We start from the raw sequence: 18522 nt of genomic DNA on the forward strand, positions 1-18522 counted from the left end.
AGAAACGAAAAATAAAATAGAGCACTTGTTCAAAGCAGCTTGGAAATCAGCCTAGCAAACTCCAGTATGTTTCAAAGCCAGGGACTTATCTACTGTCATCGTCGGCTCTGCACTCTGGGCGAGATGTCAGAGAAAGCCATTGGAAAAGCCTCTCGAAAGACTTGAATTCACCAGGCAAGTGAGGGGAATCTTGCTTTGGTTCCCTATTGGTTATTGGTCAAATGTCACACACATTTACCTGCACGTTCCTACAGAGCCACAGTAGGCAGGAAAACCTCTGGTGGTCTGCTTCCTGGCACTCAGAGCAGCCTGGCTGGGCTGCTCAGCAGCTGGATGTCAAAAAGGACTCTTGGTTTCAGCTCAGGTCATGATCTCAGGATCATGAGATCAAGCCCTGTGTCAGGCTCCACAGTGAGCATGGAGTCTCCTTGAGAGTCTCCCTCTCCCTCTGCCCGTACACCACCCACCACTCACTCTCTCTCTCTCTCTTAAAAAAGAAAAAAAGGGTAAAATCAAGCAAAGAGCATGATTAACTACTATGTCAAAAAAGCAAAACCATATTTACACCATTTGTTTGTATGAGTAGAAAATAATCTTGAATGGTAAACATCCCATAGCCACAATGAGCCCCTTGGACAGAGAAAGGAGAGGGGAAGAAAAGAGTGAGAGTGTTCACTGTTACTCATATATTTTTCCCATTGTTTGGATACTTTACAAATGGTTTCAGGTTTTTTGGAAATTAGTGATGAAGATGTAAACGATGAGGTTATCATTGTCCCTGTGAAACCTTCCACTCTTTCCTATCTTCATCCCCTTGTCTTCTCTGGATGCTTGCCATCCATGCAGTGCAGCAGACCACCCCCCACCCCACCCCCGCCTCAACGCATGTCTCTCTCCCTCTTGGATGGGAGTCTCTGGGTGAGAAGCAGCTGGAGGAGTTAACAGTTAACTGTGAAAAATCCATGCCAGGCCCTGAGTAGTGGGCTGTGTCACCACACGATCTGGTGACATTAGACATCCCCATCAGCACATTTCAGATGTCTAGACCAAGGCAAGGCATGTGCCTTCATACCTAAGTACAAGACCATGGCAGGTGCACAAGATAACCCATCTTTGTTGAAGTTTTTTAATACTAAGAAGGGAATAAGCTCTCCATTTCTGCAGAGAAGCTACAGATTAAGAGGATGAGCCCTAATGGTTTCTATGGTGGTGGCTCCTCTGAGTGAAGAAGAGGGAGACAGACCGACTTGGCAGGGCTCACACTGCCCCATGGACTCTGTAGCTACTGACCTAGAGTGAGAGGATCTGGCTGGACAGCTGTCACTATGTTGACCCAGCTTGGGGGCAGAAGAGCCCTTCCTCCCCAACCCTGCATGCTTGGATTTCCCACATGGAGGAAGAGATTCAGGGTTTTTTGGTCAATGATTTTGGAACCTACAGGCAAGCTTTCCCAAGGCTTTTTGTAGGGAAAGAACAAGGCATAGTTGCTGTTTACCCATGGTGACAAATGCATCTGAATCCTGAAGCCCAAGCTCTGGATTTAGGAGAGCAGTGTTCAGACCAAGGGCACTGCTGATTTTAATTAGAGGTTCTTAAACTTTTTAGGGGTCCCAGCCTCAGAATACTATGAAAGTTCTATTCCTTTATCACAGAAAAAACATGCACATAACATATATATATGAAATTTTGAGCATAATATCGGGTTCAGAGACTCCTCCTGAATCCCACAAATAGGCTTCAGATGAGAATCTAAGTCACGCATTGGAAAACTATGGCCCATGAGCCAAATCCCACCCATGACCTGTTTTTGTATGGCTGCAGATAATACTGGGCTTTACATTTTTTAAAAGGTTGTTAAGGAAGAGGAGAAAGTACAGAGACCTGTGGGGTTCCCAAATTTGGAATATATACTCTCTGGTTCCTTACAAAAAAACTTCTCTACTTTTGATTTAGATTGGTGGATAGATGGATCTCTTTAAAATGGAATGTTTTTAACTAAAGCAAAAGCAAACCTACTTTGCAGGAGAGTGGCTTGAGTATGATCAGTACCATTTCCCATTCCCAAGCTTATTCAGATCAGGTAATTTATGGCAAGTTACAAATTTTATTGGAAATCACATGGTCAGGAAGTTGAGATGATGCACATTTGTGTTTTGCTTAGATTTCCCTCAAAAACTTAGTGTAGCTGCAAGATTTTCACAGGTTCCATGTTGGGAGCCTATGGCAATCAGTCTAAATATATCATTGCTGGAAGGGAGAAGGGTGGAAGGATGGGATAACTTGGGTGATGGGCATTAAGGAAGGCACGTGATGGAATGAGCACTGGGTGTTACATGAATGTGCCATTCAGTTGATGAATCACTAAATTACCTTTGAAACTAATAATACACTATAGGTTAATTAATTGACTTTAAATATAAATAAATAAATAAATAAATAAATAAATAAATAAATAAATAAATCATTGTTGTATGTGGGGCCATGATGCCCCCACCCATTAAGAAGAAGAAGCTGAGTATCTTTAAGATTTTATGTAACATGTAGCTCAATTATGATGTAAATGACAATTACATGGTCATTTATTAAGTATTTCAATTTCCTGCTGTTAGATTTCCTACTAAGGGAGTGGTTCTCACACTCTGGTGTGTACAGCATCACCCAGGGAGCTAAGAAGACACAGTGAGTAGAATAAGGGCCTGGGCCTCTCCATTTTGATCAAGTTGCAGAAATGATTTAGATGCAGTGGAGATTTGAAAACATCTGGGCTACACAGAGTTCTGGTGTTAGGAAATATACCTACAAATTAGACCCTCAAGGAGCCCAGCTAACTAGAGTGGGCTTCTCAGCCTCCACACATGGCATTGTTGCGGAGGCCTGTCCTGAACACTGTAAGATGTTTAGCAGCAGCTCTGGCTGCCTCCACTCCACCCAGCAGCTCTGGCTGCCTCCATACTGGATACCAGTATCACCCCCTTCCTCTGCCAGACACTGAGACATTGGCATATGTTCCCTGGTAGCAGCATGGTTCCAGGTAAGAGCCACTGGTCCAGGAGAAGGCAGGCTTGCAGTCACGCACCATTGCATTTAATTATTACTCACTGAGTTCCTACTAAGTGCCATCCAGCGTGGAACCAGGATAATGACAGCAAAATAAGATGGTGGTACCCACCCCTCCCCACATCATGGAGGGCCCAGACTCAAACATCAGGTGTTACAGGTGCCCTAAAAGCTTGTCCCTGGAGCAACAAAAGAGGGAGTGAAGGGGACAAGGCAGAGGTCTGAGCTAGCCTCAGCAGTGTGATTGCTCAGAGACAGTGGGCCTAGACGCAGAAGCAACAGCATTGCAGGGTGAGGGGTCAGCACAGCCTCAGATCCACAGACAGATTCTCCTTATCTGTGGTTGAGTATATGGAGGCTCGAGACCCTGGGAGTCCCTGGTATCCCCAGACCCAGGTCCAGCACTCCTGTCTACTCTGTGCTATCAACCATTATGGTTTCTGCCTCTCCCTCTGCCTGCCCTGCTGCGTTGGCATCAAAGCCTACAGAGTGTGTGGCTTTGTATTTCAGCTTTGGCTTGGGACCACCTGTATTTCTTGGAACAGTCTAAGCTCTGCTGTCTGAAGACTCTGGCAATCCCAGCCCCACTCCTCACACTGGTGTATAGTCTCAGAAACTCAGCTCAGGTCCCCAGAGACCCAACATCTGGGCTCTGCTGGTGAGATGAGACAAAGCAGCCCAGTGAGCCCCAGCTCACAGATGTGCAGGAAGGACCCAGGGCTCAAGGTGATGAGGGTGGACCTGGTAGGAGATGACCCCAGGGAGGGGTAGACTATAAAGGCCAAGGAGCAGGGGGTGTAGAGAGGAAAGGAGGTAACAGGGAGCACAAAAAGAGAAACTGAGCCTACCAGCCTGGGGTGAAGGTGGCTATGGCTCAGGAATACCCGATTGGCTCCAGGCGGCAAAACTGTGAATGCCCTTCAGTTATTCAGCATGTATGAACAATAATATCAACCAGAAGAAAGCTTTGATCTCAAACTTGTTTAGTGTGAAGTATGATATTACTTTGAGATATCATACACTATGTTCAGTTGGGATTTTTTTTTCTCCTTTCTTCCCAAATTGAGAGTGACCTGAATAATCCAGGAAGGGGGTTATAGTGACAGAGCACAAGCTATAGTATAAGAAACCTGATTCTTGATCTAACAGATATCTGATACTATCCAGTGAGTATGGAGCACAGAGATAAATCAGTCACATGAATTCCAGTCCAATGGAAGAACCGAATGCACATGTAATAACCAACTTGCACTGAGGGTTGTATCATGCTGGGGATACAAACAACAAGGACATGACTTCTACCCTTCGGAAGGTTCCAGTGCAGCATGGAACTAATCCAAAGTCAGTGGTGAACAGTAAGAGATTCAAAGAGCAAAGGCAATACTGAGAAGAGAGAGGCCAATTTCAAATTGTTAATTGCTGAAAACCTCATCCATTGGTTTTCTCTACAGTTTCACTCTCCATATCCTGGCCATGTGAAGTAGAGACACATGAAATGAGGTCTTTCTTGTGAAATGCTGCATTCATTCCTTTGCATGTGCAGTACAAGAACCACTTAGGATCCTAGGAGAGCTCTGTATATTGAATTTGTTTTAAATAAGCTCAGTGAGTGATGGAAGCTCAGAGAAACAGGATGTCAAACAGCACTGAAGATAGGGAAAATAAAGCAGTTTAACGAGTTACACTGGAACAAAAGAGACTGTAAGAGATTTTATACCTTTTAATTGTAAGAAATAAAAATAAATTACTTCATTTTTTATCAATTAGATAAAAAGATCGTAGATCTTAACCTAAGCAGAAATTACCAAATAACATGTAAACTGACAATTCAATCAAGATTATTAGATGATTTCTAAGGCAGAGCTATTGTACCGTCTTCTGTGCTTTATACAAATACTCTGTAAGTATTTGCTTTAATGTTATGTTTAGGCATAAAATTTTGCTGCACCAGTTTCTTGTCAGACATGAAAATCACCTCTGTCAACATGAGCAGAAGATGGTTTTAAGTGTAACAGGAGAGAGGGACTTTGTAGGCTGAACACTGGTTCATTGTCACTTACTTAGACTGTAAATTCAATTAATTGTTATAGTGACCAAAACACACAGTTGTTGGTTTTTTTATTTTTAAATAGTAAAGCATGAATAATATAGTAGATTTTGTCTTGTGGGGGACAAGAAGAAAGAGGACACTCTGTCTCCTCCAGAGTGAAAAACCCAGGGTACTCTTCTGATATACTTCCTCATTCAGGAGGAGTTGCTTAAAAGTGAACCCAACCCCAAAGATTTGGAGAACACCATTATCCATTGATTAAGAGACTTCTGCACATCTCAGTCTGTTTAAAAATATATATTGGGTATCATCATACCTGCAGATGCTATGATAACTCCTTCTTCCACTCTGTATCATAGGGGTGTGTGTATGTGTGTATTTACATGCATATGTGTGTATAGGTGTGTGTGTCCCATTCATTTCTCCTTCTCTACAGGGACCTTAACTTATTAGTCTTTCTTGTCTCTCAGTATCTTACACATGTTTAAAAGATTTTATTTTTAAGTAATCCTTTACCCAATGTGGGGCTTGAACTCACAACTCCCAAGATTGAGTTGCATGCTCTATCCACTGAACCAGTTGGGCATCCCTCAATATCTTGCACTTTGTAATATAGCAGCCAGTTAATAACTTTAATTTTGGAGGAAACTAGACTACAATCAAACAGAGTAAAGAATACTGCTTAGATTAATATTCACAACTTGTAATGTTGACAAAGTTGTTAATTCCTGGTCTTTTTCATGGTTGCCCTGCTCATTCATTGATTACCAATGAAAATAGACTGATCACTTTGAAGTGTATTTGTGAATCAGAATGCATCCTCATTATAAAGCTACTCAAGAAAAAGACTGAACATTCATCAGCCAGGGAGGAGGGCAGAGGATTTCAGACTAGGGTGTACAGAGCTACCTCTAAGGCAGTTTAACGAGTTACATTGGAACAAAAGAGACTGTAGAGATTTTATACCTTTTAATTGTAAGAAATAAAAATAAATTACTTCATTTTTTATCAATTAGATAAAAAGATCGTAGATCTTAACCTAAGCAGAAATTACCAAATAACATGTAAACTGACAATTCAATCAAGATTATTAGATGATTTCTAAAGAATAGCTATTCCTTATTTTGTCTTTGGAAATATGACCTCTTCAAAGTATAGAGGCAAGATTTAAAACATACAGGCAGACATTGCCATCCAGCATTCTTCTGGCCAAAGCGATATGATTGGAATTTTTGAGAAGCCTATTACTCTAACTGCCTCAAAGCTCGACCTGGTGAAAATCGTTTCAAGGAGGAATGGTCTAAAAATGCTCCCTCACAAAGGCAGTCCTTCCAGTTTAGAATAAGACCGGCACAGCTCTCACAGCTACTTCCTGCAGAAAGCTGGTTCTTCCTCCCTCCCAAGATCCTGTCAGAAATGAGGGTCAGTCACCCCAAGGGGGAGTCATAGCACTTTATATAAAAATACCCGTCAATATTTGCCCAGTTATATTATCTAAGGAACTGAGAAATTTTGTTTATATTTTAAGATCGGCAAATGCCAAAATACTAATTTGAATTGAATAACCTTTCCCAATCTTACATTAAAATGCAGAGAGATCCTATGTAAACACATCCTACAGAACCTTCTAGATAATCGAAGAGAACATTTAGGTTCTGTAACATTTTAGTGTTAGGCCTACTTTAATTCCTAAAAAATAGTGGTGTGTCTGTATTGCACATCAAGCCTGAAGGCCTTGCTTTCCTCTCGTTCAGAGACCTGGTTCTGTTCCAGCTGCTCTACTCACTGCCTTGGTGGCCATGGGCAGCCTCTGCGCCTCAATGTCCTCATCTGTAAAATAGAATGAAATGTAACCTTGGAGGACATTTTGAAAATGAAATGGGACTACCTGTGCCAATTGCAGTGTGGGCGCGAGACTCAGTCTATCCAGTGTCTCCCGCAGCCTCTGCCCAGGGCCACAGATTCTTGGGTTTGCCATGTGGTAGCGCCTAGCAGTCAGCCCAGAGTGCTGCCCTCCCCGACCGAACCCTCTCCCTAGAGCCAGAATCAGAGTGGTAGTTCTCAACTTCAGCAACATCGATTATGAAGTTACCCAACTCCGCCCAAGAGCCCAAAATGGGACTGAGCAATCTCCTCCAGATGATTCTGCTACTAGCCAAGCATGAGAGCCATTGTCCTACCGAGATCATTCTCGAGAGATCACTCTTCCTCATGGTCTCTAAAATCCTTCAGCCCCTTATACCTTCTCTTCACTCACTTCCAGCATCCCTCCAACAGGCTGTATCTTCCATGAGTTGCTGTACAAGTTCTTTACCTGAACCAAATCCTAACCCTTGGTAGGAGAGAAAAAACATACTCTCAAGTGATGGGGTCACTAAAGGAACCCCAAAGATTCACCCTTGACTAGGCTTGTCTTATGTCTTCTGTAGGGGTAGAAGGTCTCTGCTTCCCAGCTCCATGTCCCCTGAGGAGAGGCATCCCCTGCCGTTGGCTTAAGTTCAGCATGCGCTGGTACAAGAAGGAGCTTGAGCCACTCCTGCCCATAAAAGGTGCCATGGGCACCCCAATGACTACATTTTCACAGAAACCCTTCCCTATGTTCTGAGAATAAATTTCCAGAAGTTTACTTCTGGTGGGACCAAGATAGGCATATTTTTGAGGCAGGTGGAATTAGATCACTAAAATATTTCAGTAAGTTGGAAGCTCTGTCTCTGAAAAACATTCTTTCAAATTTCTCGAAGCTTCTGGTTCCCTCTTCAACTGTCAAGGAAGCAAACCTCGAAGACTTTCTGGGAGTCTCCATCCCCGGCGGACCTCCACAGATCACACGTTTGGAAATCTCTATCTCTGTTTCGCAAGTTGTATGGCAAATACCTGTGGCCCAGCTGGTTCTGGGATGCATTTGGTGAAGCCATCCCTACTTGGTCAAACTGTGTTCTTGGTAAACGTTCTGGAAGCAGGCTCAGAAGAAGGTTTTTGTGGGGACCACCACGGAGGTAGCTGATGCACCACTGTTTTGCTTTGCAGGAATGTTAGTTCAGCCGGAGAGGAGGCTCGCAGGAGGATGCGGGAATGTGACGGGCTCACAGATGCTCTGCTCTACGTGATCCAGTCCGCGCTGGGGAGCAGTGAGATCGATAGCAAGGTTGGTTGTGTTTGCATAGATTAAACATCTCAGTGAATAAAGATGCCCAGGGGACTAAGCAATGGCTAACAGCAGCAGAGAGCTAATGCTTTGCTTAATACCTTCACTCTGCAATATCTCTTGTCTCCCCATAGGAATCCAACATTTTCTAGATGCATTTCTAATCCTAGCCTAGAACTAGACACCTAAGTCTCGATTAATAATAAAAATGTGGATTGTTTTAAGTTACTCAGACCAGATGAGTGTATAAACTTTTACATACCACATTACCCACAAGTTTCCAGCCTTAGTTTATAAAATATGCTTTCAAAAGAAAGAGAAATATTAAAACTACCTGAGCTTTGAATAATTCTATATTCTTGCACATTAATTTTTTTCAAATGTTAATTGTAGCAAATGCCATTTTAAAAATGTCTTATGGGGATCCCTGGGTGGCTCAGCGGTTTGGCACCTGCCTTTGGCCCAGGGTGCGATACTGGAGACCCGGGATCGAATCCCACGTCAGGCTCCCGGTGCATGGAGCCTGCTTCTCCCTCTGCCTGTGTCTCTGCCTCTCTCTCTCTCTCTCTCTCTCTCTCTGCCTCTCATGAATAAATAAAATCTTTAAAAAAAATGTCTCATGAAGACTGAAGAACCTCTGTCCAAATCTGAATAAACAGGACTGGCCATACGTTAATCCTCAGAGTCCAGTCAGTGTCTGAGTTCACAAACCAGAATAGAATTGGGTGAGCTTTGCCAGTGGTGGAGGTATTTTGTTTTGCCTTAATTTGTTTCTTGATTAGTTTTGATTCAGTCTAAATGTAAAGTTGTCAAGTAATAATATCCCGATATAAACACAGACTTTACTGATGCTTTTTAAGTGACCCATGTGATAAACATGAGATCTTAATGAGAATTTCTCCAAAGCCACATGACTGACATTTTGGGCCAAGTTATTCTGTGCTGGGGGGACGTCCTGTGCATTGTAGATGTCGGGCAGCATCCCTGGGCTCTCCCCACTACATACCAATAGCATCTCCCTTCCCGGTTGTGACAAACAAAAATGTCCCCAAACATTGCCCAGTGTCGCCCAAGGGAGCAGAATTGGTCCTGGTTGTAAACCACGGCCATGTGCCCGGATCTCATCACAGCCCTTGGACTCTGAATGTCCATCTCTGGTCTCAGATTTGTGTTCCTTTAAAAGTTTATCGGGTGATTTGATGTGTGTCCTATACTGAGAACCCACCATAGTAGATTAGAGAGACAGCTCTGAGGAATCCGATGAAATGTTATTTAGTTGTAAAATCAGATGAAGAACAAGTAAGACTGCTTTTTTCCTCTTAGCTATCAGCTGGCATGGAGAATGACGTAACAGTTCTCCACCTTGACTACACAGTGGAACAGCTAAGAAACTGAGACAATTGCTCATACCCAAGCCCTTCTCCCCATAGTTGTAGATGTGTGATACCTTCTGGAACTCCAGCCCTCTTGAGTATTAGTTTGCTGCGGCTATAAACGTGGTTTATCATCTCATCACCACCACTGAGTTACACAGGCATCATTAGTTTACTCTGCAAGTGTTACCAATTTCGAAGGCACTATGATGTGCTAAAGATTTAATCAACCCCTCATGTAAACACCCTTAATGGCCATTTTAGAACTTTTAATATCATTGATAGGAAAATAAGTCCCTACAACAATGATCAGTCAAGATATCTTGAGTATTTATAGATGTCTGTTAATACAACGGATGATCGATTTTTAAAAGAGCTGCTGGAGGTAATTCACGGAGCCTGTGGTGCGAGGATCTCAGCATTCAGAACAGTAAGGACTACAACATCCGGGCACTAAGCCTCCTACTATAATGGATACAAAAAGAGCTTTATACTGTCTGGGCCTTACAGTTGAAAAGAAAATAAGAGTCCACAGCCTCTTGCCTTGGCCAAGTGCCCATGTCAACACTGGTAGGAAGGTAGCCATTAGCAGGATAGCCCCAAAACAAAGTGCTGTGAGGCCCCACACTTTCTTCCTGATGTGGCCGGTGGCTAGATTCCTGAAACCCCTAGGTGGTCCCCCCTGGGGGGGGGGGGGATGTCCACATTTTATTCAGAAGAGGAACCTGGAATCAATGGAAGTGTTGAGGGCAGCAATCAGAAGACGTGGCTATTTCTGATGAAGCAGCAAGGGCACCACGCTTGGGTAGATGTGCCACCTCAACCTCCTGCTCACTAAGGACTATACCTGAATACCCCAACTTCAGGACTGGGAGGACGGTCAGAGCTTCTGAAAGGATCAGACGCCAAGGGTTACTTAGCAGTGCTTGGCCGGCCAGAATGTGCCATGAGCTTTAATGTATTATTGTCCCACAGTGTCCCACGTGGCCCTCTGCGTGGTCACCTCTGAGCTCTCCCAAGGACAAGATAGAGGGGGGAATGGGTCCACATTCTCTTTAAGACCAGCAAAGTTAGTGAATAAAAGAGCCTGGAATCCATGCAAGCTCTCAGCTCAGCTCCTGTAATTGGGACAGTTTGTTGAATGGGTAACATATGGTAGAGCAGCCTACAGACAACTTCCAAATTAGCCCTTTCTAATAGAAAATAAAGAGTCAAAATGACCCTGGTGGCCAAGAGGAACTGCTAAAAGCGCCGTTGACAGCAATGGATGTCAAAAGCAGAGCCACCAGCTGCCACATGCCTCCTGGTGGCGTCCCAAAGAAGAGCAGTAGCAGCCTTTTTTTTTTTCCTACCCTCTTTCCCACTTCCTTCAAGGGAAGGGCCTGAATGGGTGACCCTCCCACACCACGCTGAGCTAGAGAGATGAGGTCAGTCCCTGGACCCTGGGCCACCCCTCCTTCCCTCTGCACCCCCTCCTCCGCCAACCCTGCTCTATCCCCCCACCCCTACCTTCTCCCAGAACATCCCCCAGCCACAGGTAGATTATAAAGCATTTCTGGAAACTGCTGTGGATGTGTTCCCCAGCAGTCATTTGTTAAACAGAGGCACGGAGATGCCCCCAGGGAAGATGAACAGCAGGATGAGAAAGAAGTTGATTCTCCCAGGCCTTTGATGTAAGAAAAATCAGTTTGAGCTGATTTAAAAATCGTTCTGACTTATGCCATAACATTTCCCTTTCAGGGAGAGACTTTCTCTCTTTCATGCATCGTCCTGTGTTTACCTGCTTTCATGCCTGTTCCTTTTTTGATGCAGAGAGGATGCTTGAAATAGGAAATCAAGTTGACTCAAAGCCTGTGGGATTAGCAGCCATGAAACCTTGAAAAGCTGACAAGAAAGGTCTGGAATGGCAAAGGCTCCAGAGATAGACCCAGAAAACCATTTTTCCTGGTTGATTGTCATGCCCCCAGTTAAGGACACGTGCGCAGGTTTTCCCAGATTCCCACTTGGGAGGGGAATGGTGGGGCCCTGCCCCTCGCAGGTCTGGCCCAGGACCAGAGAGAAGTGGCCCGGTCTGCTGGGCATCCCCACCAGCTTCAGGTCTCATCCCCTTCATCTGTGGAATGGAACCATGTTCCCTGGCTCAAATGCTGGTGCACACAGCAGGTGCCTGGGCAGCCAGGGCCAAAGTGGCAGGCTTTTAAAAATAAAACTTAGCACAGGTTTTCCCCATCATCGTTTTGGGTGTTTTTTTTTTTTTAATTGAGTGTTATTTTTCCTCTTCCCACTGTTCATCAAATGCAAAGCAAAGGTCAAAAGGTTGATCTGAAATTCATGTATGAAACCTGGTCTCAATGTGATGATATTCCAGAGGAAGAGTCATGGGAGGAAGTGGAAGCACACAGAGATTAAGCACTTTGCCCAAGGTCATATATAGCTCACGAAATGGCAAAGCAGGACCGAAACCTAGACTGGCTGGCTCGGGGTCTGATGCTCTGGACTGGCAGGCCGTGCCGTCTGCACCACTGCTCACGGTGTGAAGGCTCGTACGGTGCTCACTGTGGACCAGACACTGCTCAGTACACACGCGCGGGGTTGGTTTCCCATTGCTGCCATAACAAATTGCCACAAACACGGTAACTTAAAACCACACAGATTTATCCTGTTACTGTTTTACAGGTCAGGAGTCCCAAACGGGTCTTGTTGGGCTAAAATCAGTGTGTCTCCAGGGCTGCATTCCTCCTGGAAGCTCAGGAGAGAATTGGTTGGAGGTGCCCACAAAACTTTAGCTTGTGGCACCTTCTTCCGTCTTCTAAGCCAGCAGTGAGAGGTCACACCACTTCTCGTGCCACCCTCTCTCACTTCTAGGACCCTCAGGGGTACGTGGGCCCACTAGGGTAACCCAGTGGGTTACCTGACTAAAGGTCTGCAGCCTCCATTCCCCCTGGCCACATAACCTAACTGAGCCGAGTCACAGCTTACAGAGATTAATACATGAGTGCTGTCATGACCATCTTCCAGAGGAAGCAGTTGAGTTGCGGAGATGTTGGGGGTACTGTCTGAGTCACACAACCAACAGACACACACCAAGGACTCTCCAGGTATCCAGCTGCACACAGTGTGTCCTGAAGCACTGTTTCACCCCCACGCTACGAAAACAGAAGCACCAGCCATCAAATCAAGTCAACAGAATGGAAACTATGTCCCCAAGTGATCCCGGCACTCGGGCTGCCTGGGACACCCCCCCCCCAACTTTATATGTATCTCTCACCTCATTTTACTCCCAGTAAGTGGCCCGATGGGTGGGAAATACCAGTGTTTCCTTCCCAGAGCTGATGGAAATGTGAGTAGCCACACTCTTGGTGACTGTGAGCCCCAGTCCCCAGGTGGGGGTGGTGTGTGCATGAGCCACACTTGGAACCTCTTGTGGTTGTGGACTCTCTTCCCACAAGTGAACTTCTGTTGACAATGACAGTGTTTATACAAGTAACTACTGTGGATAAGGAAAGATATTAAGACCATCTCGGGTTTCTCTCAATTCTTTCCACCGCGGCTGTCAAGGGAGCCTTAAGGAACCAGCAGCCAAAGGTATCCAGAAGGAATCAGGTGTGGGAATTACTGCTTTCCTGAGTGAAGGAGTGCCGGTTGGTTTTTATTCATTCCTCTTTGTTTCCTTTCCCCTTTTTTGTTTTTTTGTTTTGTTTTGGTTTGGTTTGGTTTTTGTTTTTGTTTTTGTTTTATTTTGTTTTGTTTTGTTTTTTGTTTTTGGTTCTCCAGACCGTTGAAAACTGTGTGTGCATTTTAAGGAACCTGTCGTACCGGCTGGCAGCAGAAACGTCTCAGGGACAGCACATGGGCACGGATGAGCTAGACGGGCTGCTCTGCGGTGAGGCCAATGGCAAAGACGCGGAGAGTTCTGGGTGCTGGGGCAAGAAGAAAAAGAAAAAGAAATCCCAAGATCAGGTAATACAGGCAACTTGCAGCTGCACGCACTTAGCCCGTCCCTAATTACAACGTTCACATTTCTTCTGCATATATAGCTGTGGGGCTCTGCACTTGCAATGTGTGACACAATCACGAACACATCCACAGAATTTTCCTATGGGGCTTTCACAGCTCAGAGCTTCAAACGGCTCCCCCCAGGTCCTGCAGGCCAGCCCAGATAGGACTTTTGAAAAAGAGAGTCTCGTGAGTCCCAGGCAGGCTCTGAGGTCCCAGCTTGTAGAGTCTGTCCTGGCCAATGACTCTTCTGTGTGTTCATCTGCACATTGATGGAGGTCCTTGCCAGGGAGAGGCGGGGTGCCTTGCAGGTGGTGCAGATGCACCATAGGTGTGGTATAGGAAGGGAAGCAGAACAGAAGTGCACGAAAACCCAACACATAGTTTACTGCATGTTTTGAAACCTTTTGGTATGTACTTTTGCCTTTATTAGAAATAGGGGGCTGGTGGCTCAGGTTCACAGTGCTCCAACAGGATGCATTAGGAGCTTAGCCTGCACGAACCATTCTGATAAATTCAGAAAGCTGTCCAGCTGGAGAGGTCTCTTCAGAATAGATGGACTTTACCTCAAGCAGCTGTACGGAGGCTGCCTGCAGTGAGGTAAAGGCCAATAGGCAACCACTCTTGGCCTTGGTGGAATTAAGACAGCCTCCACCCCTCACCCATTGCCCCCCACATAAGGTAGTAGTGCAAGTGGTAGTTGCTGGCCTGAAACCCCTGCTACTGAGGTTGTCCCATCTCACTGTGGTCTGGGCGGTGTGGTCATGCGTCCAGTCTTCCTTGGACACTGTGGTCATATCCCAACGCTAGGGTCATACAGACCCAAGATCTGACTATCTTCAAGAGTGAACAACTAAGCAAGCAGGGCGGAACATACAATTCTCTCTTAGCAGGTTTTAATTCAAGATAAATATGAAAAAGTATCTGTTCACATCATTTTAAAAAGTATTTTCAAAAACATTCTGTTTCAAGTAAGGATTATAGAAGCTCTTTTGTTTGAAGTAAGGATTCCGGGGAATGCACTCTTAATAATTCCTGAATTTTACTTGACTGTATCGATGTTAGTATTTTTTAGATTCTGGTTCTCTTGCTGTCTGAGGCCCCTGAGGTCTACTCCAGGCGCATCTGCAACTTCTAGATATGTATGTTCCAGCATCAACATACCTATAATATAAAAGATACATGCAGCTTACCCTTTTGATGGTGACCTTCCACTTGGCGAACTTCCCAACCCTGAATTCTCTCCTGTTGTGGATCAGTGCTGTGTCCAATGTCTCCTCAAATTTCAGTAGCCTTTATGAGGATTGAGCCATACTTCTTAATTCAGCCACTTAAAAACCTCCTATCAGGTGAATGCAGTGGTTAACTAGCAGGCTATATGCCAGGCATTATGCCAAATAATGTCAGATACCTCAGATTTCCTACCCAGGTACTACCCAGACCATGATGATTTCTGAACTTTTTTTAATATCAAATAAACGAAACATGGCCTAACAAAGGTATAATGGGTCCTTCTCATGGTTTCCTGCTGCTGTACTGTATACCTAGGGCTCTGTCCTTTCACTGCTTTATCCCAGAAAGTGCACGAGCATAATAAAGATTGAAAACAGCATTGGTGCTTCCCAGTCTGTCCAGTTATCATAATCTCCTGGTCTCATCCACCACTTATAGACTCAGAACCTCCGGGATGGGCCCAGGCAACTTTAGAAGGCAGATTTGGAAAATTGTATTAACATGTTAGCCTTGGTTTAAAAAAATGAATTAAAAAACACAAAACTTTGAACTGAGCTTGAATTCACTCTGATTTCAAGGTTTTCTTTCCAGTCTGTTGTTTGGATTCAGAAGTACATCCTTCTGATGACCCCTGCACCTGTCACTGGTATCCCATCAGTAAGAGTTGGCCCCAAACCCTGAACCTTTTTTCCAACTCTGCCAAGGTGTGTTTACATGGCTTGAAGTCTTTCAAGTAACAGGTGAGATTAGATATTGATTGGGTCCAGAGAAGTCAGAGAATATTCATGGACTTCACCCCAAAATACAGCCCTCCTTTCAAGCTATTAGCTAACTCCTTAGAACCTTATGATGAGCAACTTCCCACCTTAGAATGTTGTATTTTTGAACCATGGTTTATGACATCAATGAGCTATTTTCTAAGCTGAGTAAGATGCAGAGATTAATTCAATTTTGTCATCTTTTTGCCAAAAGTCTAAGTGAAAATTTATAAGGGTCATTTGTACCATCCTTTTCTTAACGATATTCTTTAAGGAAGCAAAAAGGATTTCTTTAAGAAAGTTTTGCTGAAACAACCATGTTAAAGTACAATAGAATATTGTTATTCATAAAGAAACTTCAAAGTCGTGGTTTCAGTCAATGATGTTTTGTAAAAGACCTTTGTGCTCTAATACAAACATATTTTATGAAAAATTTTTATGTAAACAGATAGTAGTACAACCTGAAATCTGGCATTGTGATGCCCCCAGATATGGTTTTCTTTTTTAAAATTCCCCTGTGAAAGGGAAAATAAGGGAAGGGAGAAGAAATGCAGATAGTAATTATGGTTGTTTGAAAGTCATTTCATATGTCTTGTCAAGTTCAGTATATGTGAAAACAGTCAAGAGTAAAAACCATCTTGTATGGAAAACCAATAAGAGGCACAGCTGAAAGGTCTGGAGATGGGGAGGTGAGCATCTCACATCCTCTTGCCACCCCCCCCCCCCCGGGCGTGGTCCCCAGGAGAGAACTGAATCTAGATGGTGCCACCTGCTGGGGAGGATGGGCATTTGCGCCAGCCTGGGGTCCCCGCAGGGAGAATGTGCTTCACACTGAGGAATGTGCTTTGCACTTGGGGAAAGCAGGTGGCCATTCCAAATAATCTAAAGGAATTAAAAGCCAGCTGTCTAAAGTGAGAGGAGGAACCAAGGCCCTAATTCATCACGGTTAACAGGTTGCAGCAAGGTGAGAAATGGAAATGTGCACAGGCCTGGCTAGGACAAAGCATCCCTGTCTTTGCTAACACCAGAACAGCAGGTTACCTTCAGAGACTGCAGACTGATTTAACTCACCTGGAAGCTTCCAGAAAGTTCTAGGTTTACAGTTTTATTTATTTTTTTTATAAATTTTTATTTATGTATGATAGTCAGAGAGAGAGAGAGAGGCAGAGACACAGGCAGAGGGAGAAGCAGGCTCCATGCACCGGGAGCTCGACGTGGGATTCGATCCCAGGTCTTTAGGATCACGCCCTGGGCCAAAGGCTGGCACCAAACCGCTACGCCACCCAGGGATCCCGGTTTACAGTTTTAAAGATGGTCAGGTATCCATTCCCTGGAGTCTCTGTTACTAATAAAGTCAAGTTTTCAAAGAACATATAGTAATTAGAATATGTAATACCAAGTGAAGTGAAGAAAAAGAAGAGAAAAACAGGAGTATATATAGAGAGCTGTAGATATAATATAGATAAAACCTGGCCAATTTTGCAAAATGTGTATCACATGCAAATATAAAATATATTTTTTTAATATTTTTATTTGTGTATATATGTATGTGTGTGTTTCTAGAGAAAGTACAGTAACGTCAAAGACAGAAGATAGTGATTCTTTTTATACAGGCATTACATTTGTAATTTTTTCAAATACCATTTAGAAAATAATATTTTAGAAAGCATGAGCTGATTAAGTCAGCTTGCTTATAACCGGTATTCATTTTCTTCTCTTAAATTTAAGATGTCCAGAGAAAGGGATGCAAGGAGCTGTGTAAAATGAAAGGTTGTCTAATCCACAACAGATATTTCCTAAGAGAGGAGCCAGAGATTTTAGCAAGAAGCCAAAGTGATACAAATAGTAATTGGTTTAATGATTGCCTCTGGAGCTTGCTGTATCTCAGGAATTTATGTTGATTCTTACCTTTGCCACTGTTATTCTATACCTTAGGAAAATGCTGTGATATTGTAAAAGTCAGATTTAATTACAATAAAAATCTTAGAGAAACTTTATCCTTTAGATTCTTAATCGGATTAATTCAGGAAAATATGTGATACAAAGATATGCTTCATTCATGCTCTTCTTTTAAGAAATGGTTGCTATTGGGGCACCTGGGTGGCTCAGTTGGTTAAGCATCTGATTCTTGATCTCAGCTCAGTTCGTGATCTCAGGATTGTGAGATTGAGCCCTGCATCGGGCTCCACACTCAGTGTGGTGTCTGCTCATCCCTCTCTGTCCCCCACCCACTTGCACATTTGTGTGCTCTCTCTCTCTCAAACAAATAAAAACTTTAAAAAAATAAGAGAAAGAAATAGTTGCTATCGAATCGTACTGGAACCATCAGACTATGAGTTAAATAGTTTTTAACATTTCTGGGCATCATATCCCGATCCAAAATGGCTTTGAAAATTTATTAATTTCTGTGCCACATTACAAGAAATTCCTGGTTTCTCTAGCCCTTTTCAGGTAGAACCTTACCCCTGCCCCACCAAACAGCCTGCACGTCATGTGCCAAGAGGCACATCTCACCTCTCAGGGGCTCCTCTGCTATCTTCAAGGGCTCTGTGCCAGTCGCTAGGCACAGCAGGGTAGGGGCCACAGACCAAAGATTGGGGTCCAGGGAAGTGCAAGTAGATGAAATTGCTGTATTTACTTTTCCACCTTTTGTAGAAATCAGCATCTTTTGTTTTTCAATTTGGGATATGGCCAAGGTTCCTTGGGATGATATCCTGGGATTCCTGGTACTCAGAAGTGGATTTGAGAGCAAGAGTACTGCTGGCTGCTGGCCAGAGCAGACCTGAGCCTTCAAGACTCACTCAGTGTGAACTTGACAGTAGAGAGAAACTGCTGAGAGAATAAAACAAAAACAAAAACAAGCAAGATACCCTAGAATCAGAACTTCTCTTTTTCTGCTTGAATATCACT

At 43.9% G+C, this 18522-nt stretch overlaps 1 protein-coding gene across 9 annotated transcripts in view; it reads left to right on the plus strand.

Moving 5' to 3' along the window:
• CTNND2 (catenin delta 2) overlaps positions 1 to 18522 on the plus strand; it is a 913511-nt gene that overhangs the window by 770826 nt on the left and 124163 nt on the right. For all 9 annotated transcript variants that reach the window (XM_038583305.1, XM_038583308.1, XM_038583306.1 and 6 more), the window contains 2 exons: positions 8135 to 8252; positions 13400 to 13585. In XM_038583305.1, the coding sequence (XP_038439233.1) occupies positions 8135 to 8252; positions 13400 to 13585 (304 nt within the window). The remainder of the gene's footprint in view (positions 1 to 8134; positions 8253 to 13399; positions 13586 to 18522) is intronic.

Source organism: Canis lupus, chromosome 34 (assembly GCF_011100685.1).
Source record: "Canis lupus familiaris isolate Mischka breed German Shepherd chromosome 34, alternate assembly UU_Cfam_GSD_1.0, whole genome shotgun sequence".
Classification (NCBI taxonomy): Eukaryota; Metazoa; Chordata; class Mammalia; order Carnivora; family Canidae; genus Canis; species Canis lupus.